The sequence below is a fragment of the Canis lupus genome, chromosome 15, assembly GCF_003254725.2.
Source record: "Canis lupus dingo isolate Sandy chromosome 15, ASM325472v2, whole genome shotgun sequence".
NCBI classification, from domain to species: domain Eukaryota; kingdom Metazoa; phylum Chordata; class Mammalia; order Carnivora; family Canidae; genus Canis; species Canis lupus.
The window spans coordinates 11349937-11370997 of record NC_064257.1 but is presented as its reverse complement, the minus strand read 5'-3'; the positions used below and the strand labels follow the sequence as shown (position 1 = coordinate 11370997).

Below are 21061 nucleotides of genomic sequence, written 5' to 3'. Positions count from 1 at the left end.
CAATAAGTATTTATGGCAAAGAAAACTAGATAGAGGCCAGATCATGAAGAGCACCATATGCCAGGTTAAGAAATTTGGACCTTACTCTAAAGGAATAGGAAACATTTAAGAGGGTTAGCAGGGGAGCAGCAGAGTCAGATTTACAGTTTACCTTGAATACTCCAGGTCAGTGGGAAAGATGGACTTAAATATAGCACAAGACTGGACAAAGCTCCATGTTGAAAGACTACAGTCTTTGTCAGGCAACAGAATATAGTAGATTGAACTTGAATGATAGCAGAGATAGAAAGACATATAGAAATTCAGGAAATGATTTTGAAAGTGGTAAAATCAAGAGGCAAATTTGATTTCATCATTTATAAAATGAAGATGATAATAGTAACAACCTCCCAAAGTTAGTGTAAAGATTGAAAATAATGCATTTGGCATAGTATTGGCACAGTGTAAGTGATCATGATAATTATTACTATTTTTAGATATGGATCCACAAGGAAGGAGTCTAAGATAACTCCCACATTTCCAGCTTGAAAGACTGCATGGAGACTAGTAATATTCACTAGAATATATAGTAGATCGAAGAGGCAGATTTAGAAGGTAAGATAAAGAGCACTCACTTTTGTAAATCATGAGTTAGAAACAGTATGGGACATTCAGTGGTGATGTCCAAAAAGCAACTGAATCTAGGAGTTTTAATCTCAGGAGAGATTAAGATACAATTGGGAATATGGAAGAGATATAAATGTAAGACATAATGCTGTGAGATAGAATCATGGTGACTATCAATGTTTAAGGAGTTTCTACCATAGGAGAAGCCCATGAAGGACTTTTGAAGAATCAGAAGAAATAAAAAAGGATATACAAGGAGATTCAAGAGAGGAATATCAGGAAAGCCAAGCTAACAGAATTTCCAACAGTGAACTGTCAACAGTATCAAATACAAGATAAATTAAGATGATGGGTATAATATGCCTACTGGATTTAGCAACATGAAAATCATTCATGACTATTGTAATAGTGAAATGCCTGTTTAAACTTCTTTAAAAAAGAAAAAAAGAAAAGATAATACAAGTATAATGCCAGCTAAGTTTATGTTTGAATGCTATCATTTTAAATTATACTAATAGTATCTGGTGTAAGTGATATAAAAGACAACTATACAAACTGTATACACAAAGGCATTGATACATATGTATATCACTATTATGAACATATATGCAAGTAATTCCAGGTATAGTTCTTAGACTTACTAGCACTTCCTAGATACTCAAATTTATCTCTGTAAAAGATTACAAGTAAAAACAATAGAAGCCAACTTGAAAAAAATGAAAATATTCATGCTGGCAGTATTTGCACAAAAATTGAAGTAATACAGTTGATATGCAAATTCCTTAAGCTTACTTAAGCTAAAAATACAAGTATGTGTCTATATTGCAGACACTGTTTAGGTGTTTTATAAACATCTATTACCAATCTCCAAAACAATAACTCAAAGCAAGTAGTACTAAACCAAATTTAAAGATGAGTAACTGATGCTTAGCAGGGTTAGGTAACTTGTCCAAGGACACAAAGCCAGCAGGTGACAGAACAAAGATCTTGATGCCAGGATTCATGCTTTTTCCCACTACATTCTTACTCTCTAATGAACACCCTTTCTCTTTGAAGCTTACTATAATACACTACCTACCAAACTACTTTCACTTCATCAGAATGTCCAAAAAAGATTAATAGAAGTCTCCATTTGCCTAGAAAAGTTTTAATTTATGACTTCTATCTAGTTGTAATTATTAGAGCATCTTTTACTCTCAAAATTGATTAAATTTGGATAATATGGTCATCCTACTTTCAATGTATTGATCTATCATTCTTTCACTAGCTTTCACCTTACCATTACTCCTTACTCCCTTAATATACTCTTCCTTCTCCAGGCTTTCTTGAATGTACCCTGGACTCTAATTCTTCTATAGTTTGTGGTCTGTATTGGTGAAAACACAATCATATTCTGTTTACAATGAAAACAGACTATCTGGTACTGAATTTATCCTCCCAGTATGAACAAGCAAGACACCTGAGAAAATCTATAAGTTTTTTTGTTTTTTGTTTTGTTTTGTTTTTTGTTTTTTTTTTTAGCACTAGACAGCTGGCAACTCATGACTGATCTCTGAGACAAGGGAAACAAATGAGGTAAGCCCTGTGATCACTAAGGTTTTCTGTCTGGAAGCACCTTCTGAACCATGACAAAAGACAAAGAACTCATGCAAAATGACAACTCACTGAATTGAAGAAAAAGAAGTTGGAGTTCCAAAATGAAGCTGGAGATGGTATGGTTAGAATTATAGAACAAAGCACTGGAGAAGACTATGCTCAGAAAAAAAACTATAGAAATTTGCATTGGGTCCAACTTGATTTTGATTCTCTGGCTGAATGCAAAAATGTACACGCATAAGGTAAGACTCCATGAAAACAGATAAAAAATAATTACAAGAAAATGGTGGGAAAAAATACACAGAGCTAGAAGACATTCAAATTCAAACAAATCAGAGTGGAAGCCCCAATGAATACTTCACTAGAGATTCCAGAAAGATCACATCTTAGTAGCAGGGTTAAACCAGCCCTAAACTAGAAGCTAATCTAGACCTGCCTTAGCAACACTTAAAAGCAAGCCTTCATAACCACAATGGAGTAACTGTTCCATATCTGTCCTCTTACCATAAACTAAAAAACTAGATGAAATATATGAATGTTTTCAGACACTGGATAATAGGCATCACAAGCTAGGATCCCTGAGAGAAAAGAAAACAAATGAGATAATTCCTATTATTACTCTGGCTTTCAAGATGCAGGGATGGGAAACATTCTAGTTGTAACCAGAATAGAGAGGCCCCATTGACTACTTGGAGCATTCAGTAGATACTCTAAAAGGGCTGTGTCTGACCCAAGTAGAAATGAAGTACCATTACTGAAGGCCTATACTAACAAAGATTTAAAATAAGCCTCAAAAAAATTAAGCTTAGCCTAACTGTCTGCCAAAAAAGAAAGAAAAAAACAAAAGCCTAAATAATTTTTTTCTTTTTTTAAAGATTTTATCCATTTATTCATAAGAGACACAGACAGGCAGAGACATAGACAGAGGGAAAAGCAGGCTTCCCACAGGGAGCCTGATGTGGGACTCAATCACAAGACCTCAGGACCATGACCTGAGCCAAAAGCAGAAGCTCCATCACTGAGTCACCAAGGTGCCCCTACTTTTTCTTTAAGGAAGAAAAGAAAATAGAAACCATCAAAAACGTAATAATCACAATGCCAGATTCAATAAATAATGTCTAGATAGGCAAGAAAGCATAGAAGTGTGACCTATAATCAGGAGAAAAATAAAATCATACAAATCCACCCAAAAATGACAAATAGAATACTCAGCAGTCTTTATATGCTTATAAATGTATTCAAGTTATAAATAATAGTGAAACAGAATATAAGGGAAGGGAGAAGAAATGTGTGGGAAATATCAAAAAGGGAGACAGAACATAAAGACTCCTAACTCTGGGAAACGAACTAGGGGTGGTGGAAGGGGAGGAGGGCAGGGGGTGGGGTGAATGGGTGACGGGCACTGAGGGGGGCATTTGACGGGACGAGCACTGGGTGTTATTCTGTATGTTGGTAAATTGAACACCAATAAAAAATAAATTTATTAAAAAAATAAATGTATTCAAGTATATTATAGTATATCCAAGGATTTAATATATTAAAAAAACATAATGAGAGAAACAGATGGTATAAAAAAGAACCAAGTGAAAATTCTCATTTATTGCTAGTGAGAATATAAAAGGATACAACAATATGGGGAAAGGATTAACTCTAAAGTGGTGTGAAGGTACTTTTTGTAGTAATGGAAATGTTTTATATTTTGATTTCTCAACTTGTTGAGATATGATTTTCATACAGTCAAATTAAAATACTGTTTCCTCAGGAAAAGTAAAAACAAAACTATGGTTAAATCAAACTATCTCCCTATTCTACCTGTACACAGGCTTATAGCCAAAAAGGATAGATGAAAAACACTCACATTGAATTTTACACCTTTAAATTCTTACCTGTATATCTCAACGGTACCTTTACTATTCTCAACAAATGATATTATTCTACCCTGGGTCATTTACTCTTCCACTCTCTTTGATCAGTACATTATACCTTGTATTACTTCAAATTTCCAAAACTCCTTCCCCCATCATCAATCTCTGCTGATGATCTTGCTTCCTATTTCACTGAAAACATTGAAAGAACAGAAGAAAAACTCCACAGATTACTTCCACTACCTTTATCCACTCACTACCATCAGCTCTGACTCATTCTTCCCTTCAACATGTTATTATATGAGAAATATTTGTGTTCCTATCTAAAGGCAACTCATCAATTTATGAACTGTCTCTTCTCAATATGCAGGATCATCACTCCAGAAACTATCCATTCTCCTCTCTATCATCAGTTGTTTGCTCTCTACTAGATCATTCTAATCAGGATATACACATGCTATTTCTTCCATCTAATCAATTTTTTTTCCTCAAATCTACTACCTCTATGGGCTACCATTCCATGTCTTTGCTCCTCTTTGCAGTGAACTTCTTCAAAAAATGCTGCCTACATTAGATGTCTCCAATGTTTCTCCTCTCATTCTCTCTCTTTTTAAAAAATTTTACCTTATTACGGCAAGAACATTCAACAGATCTACCCTTAAAATTTTAAAAGCACAATACACTACCATTGACTACATATAGGTAGAATATTGTAGAGTAGATCAATAGAAGTTAATTATCTTGTTTAAAGCCTATCATTTTGTAAATCACCATTTGCCCCTCCCTGGCAAACACCATTCCATTTTTTGCCTCTATGAATTTGACTATTTTGGATACCTCATGTAAGTTTAATCATGCAATATTTGGCAACTTAAATATCCATCAACACATGAATAAAGAAAATGTGGCATACACATACAATAGAATACAGCTTTTGAAAAGAAGGAAATTATGCAATATATGACAACACAGATAAACAATGAAGATATTATGCTCTCATTCTCTAAAGTCCACTTGAGCACTCAATTGAAACTGCTATTTGTCAGGGTCATTAACTACTTCCACAATACCAAATCCAACAGTCAATCCTGTGTCCCCATCTAACTTAAAGTATCAGCAGCATTTATCACAGAGCATTACTCACTTCTCTTTCATGATTGTTCTTCACTTGTATTCCAAGATAATATACACTTGGATTCCTCCTACTAGCAACCTTTTCTTTTCAGTTTCCTTTATTGGCTCCTTGGCCAGAGGTCCTTAAATTCACTACTTAATCCTCTCCTCTTCTCCATTTACTTATTCCTTTAGTAAAATTATCCCTTTATTATGACTTTAAATATTATGCGTATGCCAGCAATTCCCAAATATATAGCTTCAATTCTGAGTTCTCTTTCAGACTCCAGACTCATGTATCCCAACTGCCTATTTAGTAGTGTATTTAAATATATGATAGGTATGTCATATTTAACTGTCTAAAACTGAACTTATCTTTCTCCCAAAACATGCTCCTCTGGCTGCCTTCTTTGTAGATCAGGTACTTATGCCAAAACCCTAAAATCATCTTTGATTGATCTCTTGATCACACTCCATATCAAATCCAGAAGAAAACCCTCTGGTCATACTTTCAAACACTTCTCACCATTTAAATTGTTACCATAATAGTCCAAACCACTATCCCTCTCACTGAAATTACTGTGAAAGTCTCCATACTGGATTCCTGCTTCTATCCTTGGACCCATTCTGTTTTTAATGTCTACTTTTAAGAGAGAAATGCCAATAATTATATGATCTCAGTCATATCATATAACTACTCTGTTAAACTCTAATTTTTCTGTTTCATAGTAAAAGATAATTACTCTACTATGATTCGCCAGATCCTATAAAATCATCACTCTAACCCACCCACTGCTATCCTACCACATACATACTTCTTTGACCGTATTTGTTCTACTTTCTGCCTTGCTCACACAGTCTAATCACACTGGTTTCTTTGTTGTACCTCAAATGAATCAGGTATGATCCTACCATAGGACATTGGCAGCTTACAAGAATGCCCTTCTACCAGGTATTTGTAAAGTATATTTCCTTACTTCTTCTGTCTTTGCTCAAACATTACCTTCTCAAGAAGGCCTCATTTAATGACTATTCATTTTGTTCTACTCTACATATCTTTCTTAACTTGTTCTACTTTTCTTTTAAAAATTATCACTTTTAATACATTTGTTGTCTATTTTTTTGCCCTTCTCTTTAACCCAATGTTATACCTAGAATGCAAACCCCACAAGTGCTCCATTTTTTTCTAACTTGATTGCTATATTCCAAGTGCTACAACTATATCTAGAACAAAGAGGTAGTCATCAAGTATTTGTTGAATAAAAGTATGTCCTCCATGGGGCACCTCTCACCCTCTCCTCTCCCTCGTCTCCATCCCTCTCTATTTAAAAAAAGAAAAGTATATCTTCCCTAATTGTTTAGGCCTTTGATATCTTTTAATAAAGTGCTATAATTTTTTTTCATAAAGTCTTAAACCCTAAACATCTTTTTAAGGCTTCTCTTATGTATCTTAATTTCTTTGTTGATGTTTCTGTGATACATGAAATTTTTTCTGATTGTATTTTCTAGTTTATTATGCTAATATTAAAGGAAAATTATTAAGTTACACATGTTGATCTTGTATACAAGAATATTTCTCAGCTCTGTATTAGTTCTAATAGTTTGCTTATAGATTATCTTTTATTGTCAATCATATTCATAAAGTCATAACTGTGTCTCTTTCTTTCTAATGCCTTATCTCATTTGTTTACTTTTTTCTTATTGCTTAGAGACTCCATTACAATTCTGAAAACTATATTGATAAAGTCATTCATGGCTTCCCCTTGGCTTTCAACTGGATGGGTTTTTCTTAATTTATTTTTTAATGCCAGTATAAATAACATACAGTGCTATATTAGTTACAGATATACTGTATAATTATTTAACAATTCCATACATTACTCAATGCACATCAAGATAAGTGTACTTTTAATCCTCTTTACCTATTTCATCCATTTCCCCACCTACCTCACCTCTGGCAACCACAGTTTGTCCTCTATAGTTCAGAATCTATTTTTTGGTTTGTCTTTTTTTTTCTTTGTTCAGTTGTTTTTTCTTAAATTCCATATATGGGTGAAATCATATGGTATTTGTCTTCCTTTGACTGACTTTTCCACTTACCATTATAGCCTCTAGATCCATCCATATTGTTGCCAATAAGATTTCGTTCTTTTTATGGCTTAGTAATATTCCATTGTATTTGTGTGTGTGTGTGTGTGTGTGTGTGTGTGTGTATCACATCTTCTTTATCCATTCATCTGTCAATGGACACTTGGGTTGCTTCTGTATCTTTACTATTAAAATAATGCTGCAATATATATAAAGATGCATATATCTTTTCAAATTAGTGTTTTTATATTTTTGGGTAAATACCCAGTAGTAGAATTACTGAATTTTATGGTACTTCTATTTTTAATGTTTTGAGGAACCAACATATTGTTTTCCACACTGGCCATATCAGTTTGCATTGCCACCAACAGTACATGAGGGTTCCTTTTTCTCCACATCCCTGCCAACATTCATTATGTCCTGTGTCTTTTATTTTAGTCATTCCAAAAGGTGTGAGGTGATATCACCTTGTGATTTTGATTTGCATTTCCCTGATGATGAGTGATGTTGAGCATCTTTTCATGTGTGTTTGCCATCTGTATACTTTTTTTTTTTTTGAGAAAGTCTGTTAAGTCTCCCCATTTTGGTAGTATTATTCATTTTCAGTTGTTGAGTTGTATAAGTTCTTTATATATTTTAAAGACTAACCCTTTAATGATATTTCATTTGCAAATATCTTCTCACATTCGGTAAACCATCTTTTTTTTTAATGAGGGTTTCCGTTGCTGTGCAAAGTCTTTTATTTTGATGTAGTTCCAATGTTTATTTTTGCTTTTGTTTCCATTGCTTCAGGTGACATGTCTAGAAATATGTTGCTATGGCTGATGTCAAAGAAATTACTGTCTGTGTGCCCTCTTCTAGGATTTTTATAGTTTCAGGTCTCACATGTAGGTCCCTAATCAATTTTGAGTTTATTTTTGTGTATAGTGTAAGAAAGTGGTCCACTTAAATTCTTTTGCATGTAGCTCTCCAGCTTTCCCAACACCATTTGCTGAATAGGTTGCCTTTTTCCCATTGCATATTCGTTCCTCTTTTGTAGTAAATTAATTGACCATATAATCATGGCTTTATTTCTGGATTTTATATTCTGTTCCCTTGATCTATGTGTCTTTTTTTGTGCCAGTACCATATTATTTTGATACCTATAATTTTGCAACATATCTAAAATCTGGAGTTGTGATACCTCCAGTTTCATCCTATTCCTTTTCAAGATTGCTTTGGTTATTTGAGGTCTCTTGCGGTTCCATACACATTTTAGTATTCTTTGTTCTAGTTTTGTGAAAAATGCTGTGGGTATACTGATAGGGATAGCATTAAATATACAGATTGATTTGGATAATATGGACATTTTAACAATATTAACTCTTTTAATCCATGAGCATGGAATATCTTTCCATGTGTTTATGTCACCTTTAATTTTCAAGTGGATGCTTTTAAAGGTTCATTCACAATTACGTATGATGCTTGATCTTGATTCTCTGAAGAGATCCTTTATCAAATAAAAAAGATCCTTTCTCATCCTAGTTTGCTCAAATCTTGTTCAAATGGGTTTTAAATTTTAGCTACTGATTTCTATGCATCTATTGAGATATTTTGAAAGGCAGCATAAGACAGAAGAGAAAAAGCTCTGGAACCAGTAAATAATATATTCCAAAATACAAATAGGATACAAGTAAACCTAAAAAACAATATGAGCTCCTAATATCTATCTACAAACACTACAGTAGGAAATTTGCATACATTGTCTCATATAACTTTTATAATACTTACATGAAGTTGAAGTTGTAGTATTATATTCAGTTACAGATGGAAAACTTAGATTAATTTAACTGATCAAGGGTAAAACAACTCACAAGTAACAGAATCAGGATTTAAATCAAATGTGTTTGAGTCCATTGTCTATGCTCTTTCTACTGTGATATGCTGCCTCAGTGCACTGATAATTTTCACCAGGATGATGTTTCACTGAACTAAAATCTCCAGCATGGAGACTAAAGAAACTGCAAGTTATTGGAATTTTGAAGTTCAATTCAGACATGTTATATATAAAAGTGTGTGTGAGATTAAGCAACATCACTGCTTATAGTAATGTAAGAAATACTTCATAGTTTAAAAAACACTTTAAAAAAAATTTTCCATCACATACCTCAGAGGTTGGTTGGCACAACCAAACTAAAGAGGATTGATGAATTAAGAAAAAGAGCCAAAATAATAAATAGATCTGTTTTGTCGTCTCACGTTGTTGCTGAAATGTAATTAATTCCTTTATGACTAGAGTCCTGAAACTACATATATATGTATATATACTATATATAACTACATTATATCCCATTTACCTGTGTAAAATTTCAAAGTAAGTGAGAAAAAAGAAACAATTTATTCTAAATATATGAAATACTGAATTCATGGAAACATTTAATTAAAAGCAAGAAATTCAAGGAGAAGGATCTCATTGACCACTAAAAGGACAGTAAAATGGTATAAATATTCTGGTACTAATATAGAATATGTATCAAGAGTTCAAAAATATTTTTATCACTTGTCTATCAATTCCCCTCCTAGGAATTTATCCAAACTAAGCAAAATGAAATAAGGGTAATATTTCATACAAGAAGATATTCACTATGCTTATTTATAACAACAGATAATGGAATATAATCTTTATGCCCAAGATTAAGAAAATGGTCCAGTAGTAGAAGGCTATTATACAGCCATGTTTATGAAGTTTTTAGTGACAGAAAATTGCTTGTGTACTATTTAGTTTCTTTAAAAGCAAAACATAAAAATTCATATATGGTATAAAATTTAATTATGCTCCAAAAAATAAAGTAGGAAATAAAAAGCCTAGAAGTAAATATGCCAAGACATTAATAACATTTGTTTCCAGATAGTATGATTACATGTGTGTGCTTTTTTTCTGCTTCTAGTAATTGTCTATATTTTCCAAACACATTGAGCATCAGATACTTTAATCAAAAAGTAAAATTAAAGAGATAGAAACAATATAAGGGAAAGAAAAGAGTGTTTAAAAGTCAAGATATATCATTTTCCCCCCTCTTACTAGCTGAAGTTTTATCATGAGTATTTAAATAGGAAGATTCATTTTCACATCACACAAGTATTTTGCTGCATCAAGAATAAATTTCCACATTAGAGTATTTAATACATGTTCTTCAGAGAAAAAATTACCTTTTAATAAAGATGTCATGACAATAGTTTGCATAGACTCTTGCAAACACACTATTTAGCAACTACTTTGGGGGTTTTATCAGTCCTAGAATACAGCACCATATGTTTCAAGCTTTTATCACTTCTTACAAATGTCAAGGGAAATAACCAAAGAGCTAGACTTGTTTGTATGGTATATTTGATGCTGTAATTTTTAACATTCATTTAATGGACTCAGACTTTGATGACTAATACTTCTTTTGCTTGCTAGCGCCAAACCCTAAATAAGGTTCCTGACTAGATTACATTCATGAAGGTCTCGTTTTAACGGAAATTAGAGAGATAGAAAAGATGATAGGAAGAGACATTATAAAAACAGACCTGACAAGTAAAACCTAATAGCAAAACCATTCTCTTTTATATAGACAACCATGAAAACAAATATCCTGTGAGCTAGAGATATATATTGTATCTTTCTAGCAGATCTTTATGCCATCTTGAGACAGATTTCCATAACTATATTATGTGATTACAGTTGATGAAGCAATGGCCCAAAGAAAGAGGCTGATAAAGAATCACACTCCAGGAAACCAGATAAACATGTTCATGATTTCTAATTGTAACAACAGTAGAATAGCACTGGATATGAAGATAGAAACCCAGAGAGTCAGAGTAAATATTGGCTCCTCCAACTTTAAAAATAAGCATTCATAAAAACAGCACCAACTTTCTTATTAGAATAATTCCTTGGAATGAATTCATGTTACTTGCTTAACTGATAGACAAGACTGCAAAAGAGCTGTCTGACTTTAGCATATAGTATAAAAATTATAACATTCTGGAAGAAACCTTTAAAACAACAAAAAGAACATACCTGTAAGCACCTAGAAGAGCAAAGAACAAGAAACTGAAATTTATGAGCAACCTGTCCAAAAATCTATCTCAGGTAGTATCACTTAAGAAACATATTTTCCTGGGTACCTGGATGGCTCAGTTGGTTGAGCAATGGGCTCTTGATTTCAGCTCAGGTCATGAGCTCAGGGTTGTGAGCTCCAGCATGGAGCTTGCTTAAGATACTCTTCTCTCCCTCTCCCTCTAAAAACAAAAGCAAAACAAAACAAAAAACACATTTTCCCTGTCTAATCAAACCACTCCCCACCACTCCCCCTGACAAGAGGAGCTATGTAAGATTATTTGTACAGAGACTAAAATGCAAGAAAAACTGGGCTAAGAATTTAATGTGGCCCAAAGCTAAAGAAACATAATAATTTCAGAGCTTTCAGTAAGTCTCTATTTAGCAAAGATATAATTAGAATAGAAGATTCTTTTGTTTGAAAAGTAACAGGTCTCATTTCTTAGGAGTTAGTCAATTCCTGGATGCAAAATGTAAGCTGAAGGATGTGCATGTGCTATGCATAAAAAGGAAAATAGTAAACCCCTTTGGGAAATTAGAAATCCTGGCAGATTATACTGCTTTTAAGAAAATGCTTCCCTTCCTTCTTATGAATTGACTATATTGCTTCGGAATTATTGTTTGTTTTTCAGTGCTATATGTTACAACTATAAGTTACTGACATGAGACACCAACAGAAGAATGAGAGGTTGTGTGTCTATCTAAGAAGCAGAGAGATCTTGATAGAGGACCTGAAGGTGGAGTGCCAAAACTCAGTCTTGTAGATGTGGCTATAGTCTCCTGCTATAAATTATACTCTTAGGATTCAGTAACATAAACTTGAAAATGCATTTTGTGAATTACTAATTATTTTGTTGGAAAAAGTGGGTAATCCTATCATCAGGTCAGGAAAAGTGTAGGTTTTCCTAAGGTGGGTAAAGGGAAAAATATTGTTATTCTTAATATGAGAAGCTGAAAAAGGAATTCTCTCATTGCAGAATAAGTGAAACTAAGAAGCAAAGCTAGGAACTAAAGAATGTCCCTGAGCAGCTTTCTGTGATGGTTTAAGAAATTTTTCCCACTTACCCTAAATCATGTTTAGCCAACAATATAGATAATTCTCCCATCTATTTAATTCCTTCCAGTTAGCTCTTAAACTTCATTAAACATTACATACATCTGTGTTACTACATACAGTCATGTGCCAGTGGTGTTGAAAGAATTAAGAGAATCAACAGTAGAGTGAAGTGACTGTTTCCTGCACCCCTCTCCTGCTGAAGGAAGCATGCCAGTCAGTCCCTAAATTCCAGGCACTGATCAATGTCAGACACATGAATCAAATTGCAGTTGAGAAAAATGGAGAGAAGCAAGTAACTAATTAAAGGAGCAAACAGGATGGACTGACTTGGGAGGGAAAATTAAGCCAACCTTCCCTTTCTCCCAAGTATATTAGAAATAGATGACCCTGAAGGAAGAAGGCAGATAGATATTAGGTTATGGGGCTATGTTTTCATTTGCTTAAAAGAATCATATCGCTGTATGTACAAAGACTGTGCAGTCTTTCCATGATTAGATGTCCTAATATAACAGAATGATAAATGATTTCTTAGTATTAGATGTTTATTAACGTTTGTTCAAGTCATATGTATTTAGTTCTATTTACAATATACTCTCACTCCAAATATTTGAACAGGATTATAAAAAACATACATAGAAAAAACATACATCTAAATAGAAAATGTAGATGAAGAAATTATGTTTAAAGACAGATTAATATGATCAAAATGAAAGAAAAATTAGTACACAGAAGTACAAGCCACAAAGTTTTCAAAAATCATTAGCAAGGGCTATAAAATTGGCTCTTGAATTTTTCAACAGATTTAAAAAAGCAAGTAGGAGTTATAAGAATCATATTATTTTTAACATATAACCACTTGCTTGTACAAAAGAAGAAAACTCTTTCTGAAACTGAGGCCTGTGAGAAATGTCCCTCACAAGTCTTTACAAAAAATAAGTAATATGGATAACAGCACTCTGTAATAAACATAGTAACAAGTCACTTCCAATGGTTCCTTATAATACTCCTCAAAGAAATCCAGCACATTATGCTAATTCTTCAATCAATAAAGAACATTTTTTTGTCTTAGATAATATATTTGTATTATTTAATATCCACCAGATAATAAAAGCCAGCATTTTATACCTGTACATCTCTGCATATCTCTTAAAACTATATCATTGCTAGAGATACACAAGTATATATTCTTAATCTGGACATTATTTTGAGATTTCTAAAGTAAAACAAAAGCATAATCTTCTTACCAAAACCACACTAAAGATATCCAATATTTCCCTCACCTGTGATTCTTTCACATTTTCAACAGTAAAGTTGAACCAGACTCGGAATCGTGGATTACAGGTATCCGGCCTAATGAATAAGTCATACTCAAATTCAGAGACCTGGTCCACCCGTCCAAGGTTACCTGGTGATAAAAATTAAAAGAGTCATGTTTTAATAGAAGTTCATGCAGCTCAATAGCACATACACTTAAATACTATGAGCTCTGACAGCAACATTTGTCATTATTCAGTACTTGTAGGTTCAGCATTCACACTCTGTAAGGCCGCCAACCCTGAATACAGCACAGGATAAGAGGAGCCTTCCAGCTAGTCCTTGCTGTGGTACAAGCAACTCTTTCAGTTCTTATCACCCAGATCTGTTTGTGCTACAAGTGACAGATTTTTAGTTTGGGATGTTCCATGGAGGATGTAGCAAGCTCCGATAAGCCAAAAAGAATCACAAACAAACTTTCTAGTTTTAAAAAAGGACGATAACATATGTATTTTGTATTAAGCTTTATACAAACTTCCACTAACTCTAATATACTTGATCTTATTTAATTCTCACAATATTGCCTAGCAGTTTGTAGTATTTTTGGTAATTTCCAAACTTCTATCAGAGCATATTAAAGGATATGTAAAATAAGGTTTTAAACAAAAATTACAAGTAGTTGCTTCATAAGAAAAATAATGGCAAATTCACAAACAGCCATGAAATTAATTTCCATTTTCTCTACCAATAGAACAGTTATATCAAAAATGTAGGTTGACAGAGGGGAGGTTGGTGAGAGAGGGGTGAAGTAAGTAAAGGTGATCAAGAGTACATTATCTTGATGAGCACTGGGTAATAAATAGAACTGATGAATCATTATACTGTACACCTGAAAATAATATAACATGGTATGTTAACTATACTTCAAATTTATGAAAAAGAAAAAAATGTATAAACTTAGGTGTTACTTCCATTCATTGTATCTCCTCTCTTTAACTTCTATTCTAATGAGCAGTAAAATGCCCATAATTGTCACAATGTGATGGGATAAAAAATAAAGCAAATAGTCTGGTGAATTCCCAAGTCAGATAATCAACATCTGAAAAAGAGTAAAGATAATAAAAGACAGCAACAAAGAAATTGACTGAGAAATCAGTACTCTATTGTACCTGAAGAGCATAGTAGTATCCTGCTTTAAAATAAGCTCTTGGGGATCCCTGGGTGGCTCAGTGGTTTAGCGCCTGCCTTCAGCCCAGGGTGTGATCCTGGAGTCCCGGGATTGAGTCCTGGGATCAAGTCCCGAATCGGGCTGCTTCTCCCTCTCCCTGTGTCCCTGCCTCTCTGTCTCTCTCTGTCTCTCATGAATAAATGAATAAAATCTTTAAAAAGAAAAAAAAAGCTCTAGTATGTCTTTCTCGAAAAGAACACTCATAGTTTAACTTTAACTTTAAATGTAGCAGTTTTCAATTAATTCTTTTTCTAATTCTACTAGCATGTTACTGATTTTAACTAAGCATTAGTCGCGTTGTCACAGATGGAATACTAGCCAGGGAATCAGCAGACCTGAATTCTAGCTCAACTGATTCTCTGTGCAATAATACCAAAGTTATTCACCCTCTGAGGGCTTCATCTACTAAATGAGAATATTGAGTTACCTAATCATGAAGTTTCCTTTCAGCTGTACCATTCTTTGGCTGCCTGAATCTAGGATTAATCAGGCAGTGATCCAAGATAATAAGATAATACTTCCCTCAAAACCTTATCAATTAACCTTAGGGTAATTTTATTTGCTTTCATTAAAATTTGGCGTAAGAAGCCAGATTTATTCCTCCTTCCAGAACCAAAACAATCAGTTACTTCCAATTAAGAATACACATATTTCTTAAAAATGCACTGATAGGAAATTACAAGTATCAACTAATTAAAACCAAAAACTTAGTTTTTCTAGTTTGACTGTCTTCAGAATTCCCGAGGAGATTCCTCATTAAGTTGGTTCTTTCTATTATTATCATGCAAAAATATTTACTAAGCCTTATGTTATAGAGGGCGGAATATTGCGCAGAGCAATGAGCTTGCAATCAAAAGATGTAGGCTCAAATTTTACCTCTGCCATTTACTGAATGACATTGGAAATTCAGTTAACTTCATCCAACCTCTGTTTTTTCAACTTAAAGTAAGGATTACATCAATAAAGTTTGAATATTTATTTCTTAGAAATTACTATGAATATTAATTTTCAATTGAAAACATTTTCTGAGCATTTCTATATACTACCCAAAATGGTAGGTGTACTAACCTATTCAAGTCTCACAACAACCCCTGTGGAGTAGAACCATTACAATCCTCCTTTTGTAGAAGAGAACAGCAAGGGAAAAAGCTACAAAAAATAACTTGGCCTATGTTATATAGCATGTAAGTAAGTAAAAGTCAGAGTTGGGATTTGAATTCCAGCAACATGACTCTAATCACTAGACTAATAGCTTCTCTATATAATATAGATGGTTGGAAGAATACAGAGATAATATAAAATGAAAGTATAAGTTATAATGCTTAATGCAATTACTACCTTTAAAAAAAACAAGAAGTGAAGAATAACACTATTTTTGGCCATCTAAAAGTTACTGGTTGAAAAATTAAACATTAATATGCATTTCATCACTCAAAGGAAAATTTTTATTTTGTTTTTAATTCTGGAACACTATAAATAGGTTTTGATAAATAATAACGTCTTAAAATTGCTGCCATCAATGGTACCTATTAATAAGGCACAATTTGTGTCTAAAAATTTACAGTTTCAAAATGAGTTGACATCCTTTATTTTATTAAAGCCTCGCCATGACCCCATGATGAGTAATTGAAACTCAGAAATATTTAGTGCTTCGTTGAATTCATACTGTAAAGCACTAGGGCAAGACCTTGAAATAAAGATTTTTGGACTCCATTGTGCTATCTTTGGAATATGCTATAGTCACAGTCAATACATTCATCCATGTATTCAATCAGTTATTCATTCAAAAAGCATCATGTTATATGTTGTAAAATAGAAGAGATAATAAATCAAACAGATATAGTCTTTGCTTTCACTAAGTTTACAGTTTCAAATAATAATAAGCATCTAATCTTTGATCTTCTGTAACTATCCTGTTGACCATCTTCACCATTCCTATGAGGAATATCTTCTCTGTGTGTATGCATAAACAATTCTTTCCTCATGTTATCTCTAATATTTCAACAAAGTGGCAATTTTTGACCTTCTAAAAATGGCTATTTGTATATAAAATGACAATGCCTATATATCATTTGGTTTCCTTCCATTTATACAAAAAGCAAGAAAACAAATAGAAATTCAAAATAAAGGACAAATACAAAGCAAAAAATAAAATGTAGATATCAAACATAAGTATGTGAGTAAATGTGTTAAATACACTGACTAAATATCAAAAGGAAAAAATTTTTATTCTAGATGAAAAACTTGAATATATATTGCTTATAAGTACAACTTTATATTTAAGCACACAGAAAAACTGAATGATAAAGGAATGAAAAAGTTATAACAGGAAAGCACTCTGAGGAAGAAAGTTACTGTACCTATATTTGTATCAGACAAGCTAGGCTTTAAATCAAGAAATATTACTGGAAATGAACAAGGATGGGGCACGTAGGTGGCTCAGTTGTTTAAGCATCTGCTTTCCACTCAGGTCATAATGCCAAGGTTCTGGGATCAAGCCTGGCATCAGGCTCCCTGCTCAGGGGGGAGCCTGCTTCTCCCTCTCCTTCTGCCCCTCCCCTATACTCATGTGTGCTCGCTCTCTCTCTCTCTTCTCTCAAATAAGGAAATAAAATATTTTTTAAAAAGAGAAATAAACAAAAATATTTTATGATGAAAAAATTGTATATTTCATATATTTTTCTAATGTATTGGTATAAATAATTCACTATATTTTTGTTGTTTTTGTCTTTTGCTAGTTTGATGTATAAAAGTTTTACAATACTATACTCAACTATTATATTAATGTGTTATCTTTCTCTTTATTTTTCCTGGTTGAACTAGGCTAGAGTGTGTTGTATTAAAAGTATTTTTCACAATACTTTTTAACATATTACATTTTCTATAGAGTACATTAAAATTTTTCTTTAATTTTCTAATCTTTTATTATTTCCTTCCTTATATTTTTTATTTTGTCTTGTTTTAAATTATTACTTTTTTAAAAGTTTCTTATGATAGAGGCTTAGATAATTGATTTTCAGACATATATAAAAGGATAATTCCATTAAGAAGATATAAAAATCCTAGAAGTATATACATCTATTAACACATCCCCAAAAGATGTAAGTAAAATTTGACAAAATAGAAGATAGAGACAAATTCATAATTACAGTGAGAAATTTCAACAAACCAAAACCACAAACTGAGCAAAATCAAGAAAATATATTCACAAAGAATTGAGACAAATTGAAAATGTGACTAAAAAAGCTACTTCATTCTAATTATGAAACATTTGATATTTAAAGAATAACGTGTATATATTCTTTTCAAATGCACATGCTACATTTACCAAAATTGATTATATGCTGGTTCATAAAGCAAGTCTCAACAAATTTTTTAAAAGATTTTATTTATTTATTTGACAGAGAGAAAGAGAACACATGCAGGGGGAGCAGCAGGCTCTCTGCTGAGTGGGAAGCCTGATGTGGGGCTTGATCCCAGGACCCTGAGTTCATGACCTGAGCCAAAGGCAGATACAAACAACTGAGCCACCCAGGCACCCCAAAATGTACAATTTCTAATAAGAAAACAACCAACTAAAAAAAGAATCAAATCAAATATTCATTTTTAACAAAAATCAAATATGTTGTATGAATAAAAGCAGAAAAATTATATGATAAAAACAACATCTCTACTTTTGGCTTAGTCATGTTGTACTAACCATTAAGATATTAGCCCCATTGTAAAGAACTATAAAGCAGGTCAAATATATGAAACACCTGTTTCGGACATTAGAAAATAAGCAATGTTATACAGCAATCCCTGGGAAAAGAGACATTCACAGGATGAACTCCCACAATAGTCTATTGAAGCAGGCACAATTTGTGAGGTAGGTCATCTGACAGGAGGAAACATCATGGTGGTGATGGGGAATGGATAACCTAGAAAACTCTGAGATCATTTCCTGTAAGTCTATAGCTCCAAGCTAGGCAAGCCCAGGCACACAGTGAAACTACATTAGTTTTATCAAATAGAACATACTACAATGATGAAAGAAAAGCAGAATTACTAGGGATGAAACTATGCTGGGTAATAGGGTGGTAAGAACCGAGTACACTCAGAATTGAAAAACTTTTGATCCCTCAGGCATAACACTCAGTTGAGATACCAATAGGGACATACCTTAGCAATAAAAACCATGTCCTGAGAAAGAAATATTTCATAATTTCACTAATAAAATTGAAAACTAACCCTGATAATATCTCCATAAGAGACAAGATTTGGGCCCAAGTTAGAATAGTTTGGAAATACCTAGGTTTTCCACCCAATCTACATCAATAAAATTTTAAACCATACATACAGAAGTTTAAGGTGATCAGCCTTGAGGTGATAAGCAAATGAACTGTCTTCTAAAATAAACAGTAATAAACTTGAAAAGATAATATAAACTGCTTTCTACACTAAACACTAATATACCCAAAAAGATAACAGAATTAACTTTCTATAATGTATCTTCCATTCTGTCCATGTACAGTCAAAAATTACAAGACACTCAAAGACATATATCACTCATAATCAAAAGTGCGGAGGCAAACAATATAAATCCACTCTGAGATCAGTCATACTATTAACAGAAAAAAAAACTTTAAATGAATTATTATAAATACTGTTAAAAAACAGAAACATCTTAATAGAATTAAAGAAAAATGTAATTTTCCTATTTGAAAAGTACAGAATTTCTAAAGAAACAGAAATGTCTATAAAGACTAAATAAAAATCCTAAAAGTAAAAAGCACAATACCTTAAGTGGAAAATTAAGAGGATGGACTTAACATTAGAGTAGAGCTAGTGCACAGTCAATAAACTTGAAGATGGATCTATTAAAAAATCATGTGATGTTAAGAACTTAGAGGAAAAAATTGAATATCTTAGAATCTCAGGAAACCTTATGCAGAAAAAATAGAAAACTCAACCTAAGTACATAATACTTAAACTGATAAAAAAACAGAGAAAATCTTAAGCAAAACCAGAAGAAAAGCCATAAAATATAGATGTGAACAACACTAAAAATAACCATTGACTTCTAAGAATAACCATTAACTTCTTTTTTTTAAGACTTTATTTATTTATTCATGAGAGAAACAGAGAGAGAGGCAGAGAGATAGAGGGAGAAGAGGCTCCCCTCATGGAGCCCAATGAGGGACTCAATATCCGGACCGGGATCATGCCCTGAGCCCTGAGCTGAAGGCAGATGCTCAACCACTGAGCCACCTGGGCATCCCTAAGAATAACCATTAACTTTTAAGAAAGAACATCTCTAAAGTAATGAAAGAATAAAACTCTCAACCCAGAATTCAATATCCAGTGAAAACATATTGAAAAATTAGGGTAAAATAAAATAAAACAAAATAAACAAAAACAGAAAATTCATTACCAGTAAACCTATACCAACCAAATGAAAACCTAAAAGACAGGAAGTGGGCAGCCCGGGTGGCTCAGCGGTTTAGCGCCACCTTCAGTCCAGGGCTTGATCCTGGAGACCCGGGATCAAGTCCCACATCAGGCTCCCTGCATGGAGCCTGCTTCTCCAACTGCCTGTCTCTGCCTCTCTCTCTCTCTGTCTCTCATGAATAAATAAATAAAACCTTTTTAAAAAAATAAAAAATAAAAGACAGGAAGTTATACTAGATAGACCTAATACTTCTAAAAATAAACGAACATCATTAAAAATACTAAATAAGTGGTAAATTTAAGACTGCTTTTATTTGTCTCATAATTTCTTTCAAGATAATTGTTCAAAGTTCAAAAATTATATTTTAAGGGCAGTTTACATGGTACAGAGAAGCAAAATATATGAAAAAACAGTAACAAAAATTGAAATGAGAAATAGAATTTGATATGAGGTAACTACATTTTCTGAGATGGAAAGTAGGAAGTAGGAAGAATAAATTTTGAGGAAAAAAAGGATTAGTAATTACAAGTTCAAGGTATCAAATGTGAAGTATTAAATTTAAAGTGGTAAAATAAGGACCCTAAAAGGGTTTGATAAGTTATCAAGCCATGGAAAAGATATGAAAAAATAAAATGCATATTAATAAGCAAAAGTAACTGATTTGAAAGGTTGCATATGGTATGATTCCAACCATATGACATTCTGGGAAAGGCCAAGCCATGGACAGTTAAAAGACCAGAAG

The 21061-nt window shown here is 32.9% G+C and overlaps 1 protein-coding gene across 9 annotated transcripts in view; it reads right to left on the bottom strand.

Moving 5' to 3' along the window:
* The window catches only part of LOC112642495 (BEN domain-containing protein 5), a 1368880-nt gene that overhangs the window by 1072988 nt on the left and 274831 nt on the right, over positions 1-21061 (bottom strand). For all 9 annotated transcript variants that reach the window (XM_049094507.1, XM_035699097.2, XM_025420152.3 and 6 more), the window contains exon 3: positions 13687-13811. In XM_049094507.1, the coding sequence (XP_048950464.1) occupies positions 13687-13811 (125 nt within the window). The remainder of the gene's footprint in view (positions 1-13686; positions 13812-21061) is intronic.